The 4,697-nt window shown below is 39.3% G+C and overlaps 1 protein-coding gene across 21 annotated transcripts in view; it reads right to left on the reverse strand.

The window, feature by feature from the left end:
• LOC135201636 (phosphatidylinositol-binding clathrin assembly protein LAP-like) overlaps window positions 1-4,470 on the reverse strand; it is a 485,987-nt gene extending 481,517 nt beyond the window's left edge. For 17 of the 21 annotated variants that reach the window (XM_064230706.1, XM_064230712.1, XM_064230717.1 and 14 more), the window contains exon 1: window positions 4,189-4,469. In XM_064230706.1, the coding sequence (XP_064086776.1) occupies window positions 4,189-4,318 (130 nt within the window). In that variant the 5' untranslated portion in view covers window positions 4,319-4,469. Of the gene's footprint in view, window positions 1-4,188 lie in introns of all 21 variants that reach the window. The other 4 variants (XM_064230718.1, XM_064230715.1, XM_064230716.1 and 1 more) reach the window with 2 other exon arrangements.
• Between the last annotated feature and the right edge of the window lie 227 nt (window positions 4,471-4,697).

A 4,697-nucleotide genomic window follows, 5' to 3' on the forward strand; every position in this document is an offset into this window, starting at 1 on the left:
TTTAAACAGAGGGTACTGAAACGGTCTCAAACGTAGTGCAAATCTCACCAAAACGCGTTCAACATTTTACTTACAACTCGAGGTATTTAGAAGATTGACGCATCTCGATGTTTACGGAGTAGCTTGTGTCAATAAACTAACCATTTCCTGTGATAAATCCGCACACCACTTGTACCCACAGACGCTGGAGCACTTTTATCACAACAATCGAAAACACGATTTCTCATCAACAACAAGCCAGGCGTAAACAGCTGTTGGGGGTAGAAGATGAAGAGAAGCGTGCTCTTGGCTAATTTTTAAATAAGTAGTAAAACATCAATATTTTACATATTTATGATGATTAATTTGAAAATATTCGTTATTGAAAAAGTAACTCGACTCAGACTCAAATTTAAGTAATTATTTTTCTGAATTAGAACGTTCTTTCAAGTTCTGTATTATGACGTCACGACATCTTGACTTTCGTACCTATTGTAAATAATTGCTATACTCAACTGTCCATTGCAGAACAGTTTACCAGTTATTCATGCAGATTGTTATCAAGCTATACATGTAATTGTTATAATCGTAATGCGCATATATATCTTTATTATTTACTTTTTGGATATATGAAGATGTTTTACTGCTGGATTATCGCCGTAGTGTGACGCAATCGTTTTCGGTCCATGGGCCTCTTGTCTGTTTTCGCACCATAAGAAATTATGGGGCCGAATTTGCAATGACCAGAAAGTCGTTAAAAGAGGAAAGTTAGCATTGAGGGGCATATGTTTTGACTGAGAAAAATACAAATTTATTCAATAGCTAGCTTGTAAAAAATACTTGGTTATAAAAACTTGATTGACAACTAAGCAGCATGTCTACTATGGGTTTCAGAGAGTGCAAGCAGTTTTTGGGCAATACCTATTTCTGTAACGAACACTCTTAACAGAACGAGATTTTGCTATAGTGCATTACACTCAGTGCCGTAATTTATAAGGGTATCGTGAATCACTAATCGTAAAGAATAACGACACTTGTCCTTGTACCAAGAGACAAAAACTCCATTATGCAGAAATGGATACGAACACGCGTATAAAGCTCCACCTACCCTCTCCCCAACCCCCCCCCCCCCCCCCCCCCCCCCCACCGCCATCCCTTTCTTCTTCGTTCCTCCGCCTTCCTTTCTCTCTCTCTCTCTCTCTCTCTTTCTCTCTCTCTCTGTTGCCATTCGGTATGTGTTTGACCCTCCAAACTGGGTATAAGACTACACACAAAACGTTGAAATTGGTGAAATTAGGCTATGTATTGGAAGTATATATACATAAATATTAAAGCAATTTTATCATTATTGCATTACTATGACAACTAGAATTCATGGAAACAGTTTACTAACCTGTTTAAGCGTTCACCCACGTAATAATACGTTTACCGCGATCTACTAGGTAGCGCCTTCAACGGGATATTACGTTCAAGACTTTAACTGTGCTTGTCAAGCCGTCAGCCCCGTAATAATACGTTTACTCGTATAGAAAGTGTAGGAACATCATTTGGTAACACTCTCAGCACATGGGAAACTTATTTCCAGCCTGGCAACTCTTTCCTGGTGGTCGCTTATGCTAGAAAACTGCCTGTCCCTGTTGGTTTTCTTTCAATACGCTGTCGGGCGTTTATCGAGACAAATTGGATTTCGCGTCTTTCACAATGAATGTCCCAAACAGGAGGCATATTTCTTTAGGTGAGATCAATCAAATACTAGATGAGGAGTGTGATATTGATAACCTATTTGATGATGAGAGCTCTAGTTCTGAATCCTCCAGTGATGATACAAACTTTTCTTCCAATTGCGGGAGTGAAGATGACTTTTCTTTGCCGAGTGACTGGACTCCGAGAGAGAGAGAGAGAGAGAGAGAGAGGAGAGAGAGAGAGAGAGAGAGAGAGAGAGAGAGAGAGAGAGATGAGAGGAGAGACGAGGAGGGAGAGAGAGAGAGAGAGAGAGAGAGAATTTCCTACAGTAATTACAGTATGAATAACAAGCATAAAAATCAATATTAACTTTGGAAAAACTATCATCAGTGCTATGATCGCTGATTACAAAAAAAGCGTGACGTACGTTAGCAGCGAGTCATCAGGGGCGGACGCTTAACAGGATAATGGAACGGCGTATGTGTGAAGCCTCCACTAATGTGGCAACGATGATTTTGCCATTCTTAGCATGCAAACATTAAAGCATGCAAACATTAAAGGTTACATTTATTTCTGGCATACGATTATTTAAGAATTCAAAATACTAATAAAGACTGAAATCAATGAAAGTGCTAGCAAAAACAAAAAAGCAAAAAAAAAAAAAAAACGTAGTCGTTCCTCTATGCACTTTTCCGTATTCGTTCCTCTATGGTTTTCGGCAGCCAGATGTACGAAAACGTTAGAAACATTTGATTTTATCTACGTTAGAAATATCTGTATTTTTCGGGGTAATTTGGTTGCAAAAAAAGGGATAATATACAGAATTAAATCAAAATTTTTAAATAACAATGTAAATTTAAAAACTAAATAACGAGTAAAGTAAACAGTTTAGGGAATAAAACTTTGCAGTTTCGTCGTCTGTCGTCGTCTGCTGTTTGTAATTGTGTTTATGGCGCGCGCGCTTAGAAACCAGGAACAGCAACGGGTTTAAAGTGCAATGTGGAGTGAACTGAGACCAAAATGTGTATAATAACAATCAAATAAGCACTGTGGAGTTTCAGTTGTGAGGGCAGTAAGGATAAAAACCGCCGATTACAAGGTAAGAATGAATTCAGTTCCAACCAATCCAAACCCCGGGAATAACAAGTTTCATACTTTCACTAATATAGGCAACAAAATGTTGTTTTATTGTGCTGATTACAACTGCAATCTTGAGTAAGATCAATAAACGTTACATACATACGCTAACATTGTTCAAATGAGTGCTGGGAAGGCTGGGGAAAGATGGTGGCCGTCACTGATGAGAACCGTCCATGAAAAACGTAGCCGCCATATTGGATTTAAAAACTGCCTTGAAAACATAGGTTTTTTTACGAAGAGCTCACATGCTTATTTAGTTCGAATATGGGCTTTCATATATCACAATATGTTGACGAAACTCAGTCTTTTAAATGGTATGCTTAGAGTTGCAATTGTATTCATGTTTCACCAATTAAATATCGAGTGAATAAGACCCGTCTACCGTGATGAGGGTTTGGCCTGTTGTGATGTTTCCCCCTATTTGTCATACAGACACAGAGAATTATGACACCTCTCACCATGTGCCCCGCCCCCCAAAATAATATAGCTACTACTTCATTTGAGAACCAAGTTCTTTAATCAAATTACATTAAATATAAAAATTAGCCTAATGCTACAACACTAACACAATGAACTGACCTAGGGTACATGAAGCCTCTAGTGACTAGTCAAATTATGAAGGTCAAGAAACGCAAACTCAAGCAATACTATACTATATACCTATCAACTCTCTTTGTAGTCTAGCCTAGCTTACATGACAGAGGAGGAAGAGCTATATATTAACTACATAAAACCATTTTTTTCTTGATGTGTTGCCTAATCCCTTATCTCAACCCATAGGATAAATGATAATTACGTTTGCCTAAACTCGACTACCTTACTCTCAAAGAATACCTCGACCAGTCCCGACCCACAGCCAAAAACTTAGCCCTACCGCTAAGGCCTGGTTACTATGGAGAGTAGCTGAAGCAATTTTAAAACGTCTTGATTAATAAATCATTAGACCCCCGAAACAACCAAAGTTACGTGGAACTCATTTTCTGCCAGAGGCTATTACCTAAGACCAGGCCTACCCTGCAACACACGGATGTTCTATTAGCTAGCATAGTATACCTATGTACTCGCTACAGGATCTAAAATTGAGCCAACAACAATCAAAAGAGAAATGCAACTGTGAGAACAGCAGCCATGAGGGGCGATCAAATCGATCACTTGACCTGACCAAGAAAAGCAGCGAGAGAAGAAAGGAAGAAAGCAGGAGCAGCAGCAGCAGCAGCAGCGGCGGCGGCAGCAGCAGCCATCATGTCATTGATTTGCGGCAGAGGAAATTGCGGACGTCAAAAAAATTCCACCTATGACACATTTTTGCGGATGAATGACCCAGAACGACCTATTGTCACTGGATGCCTATCTTTTCAACAAAAGCAGTGATTATGGCGTACTTACAGTCTAAATGTTTCTTCTTGGGTCCGATGACTTCCTCGGTGGTAGCTTTACACACTGATTTTGCTAGACCCTGTCCGGCTAGGCTATACCTAGCTGCTGTTAATCTGTCGTTGATGGACTGTCCAGCCATTTCGGCGGTTTACTCCAACAAAACGATTGAAAACAAAATAGCTGAAAACGCGTTAAGAATACAATGAACAATACAGGAGAATGACTGAGTGAGGATCGGCTGCTTTACCCTCCTCTCCCTCACTACATGTACACAACAACTGGGCGAAAATGGCGAAGAAAGGCAAAGTCCCACCGTCTGTGACGTCAACGGTCAGAAGAGAGACCGTATTTCGTTATGAGAATTAGGTTTTGTAAAAATGTAGAACTGTATAGAATAAATCAATAAATTATTTCTTATTTATTTTTTGAGAATAGATAGCTCTATTCTACGTCTTGAATATAAGATAAAATAGACATTCTGAATCAGCTGACAAATGTAAACAACTTATCGTTCCACT

The sequence above is a fragment of the Macrobrachium nipponense genome, chromosome 28 (genome assembly GCF_015104395.2).
Source record: "Macrobrachium nipponense isolate FS-2020 chromosome 28, ASM1510439v2, whole genome shotgun sequence".
Classification (NCBI taxonomy): domain Eukaryota; kingdom Metazoa; phylum Arthropoda; class Malacostraca; order Decapoda; family Palaemonidae; genus Macrobrachium; species Macrobrachium nipponense.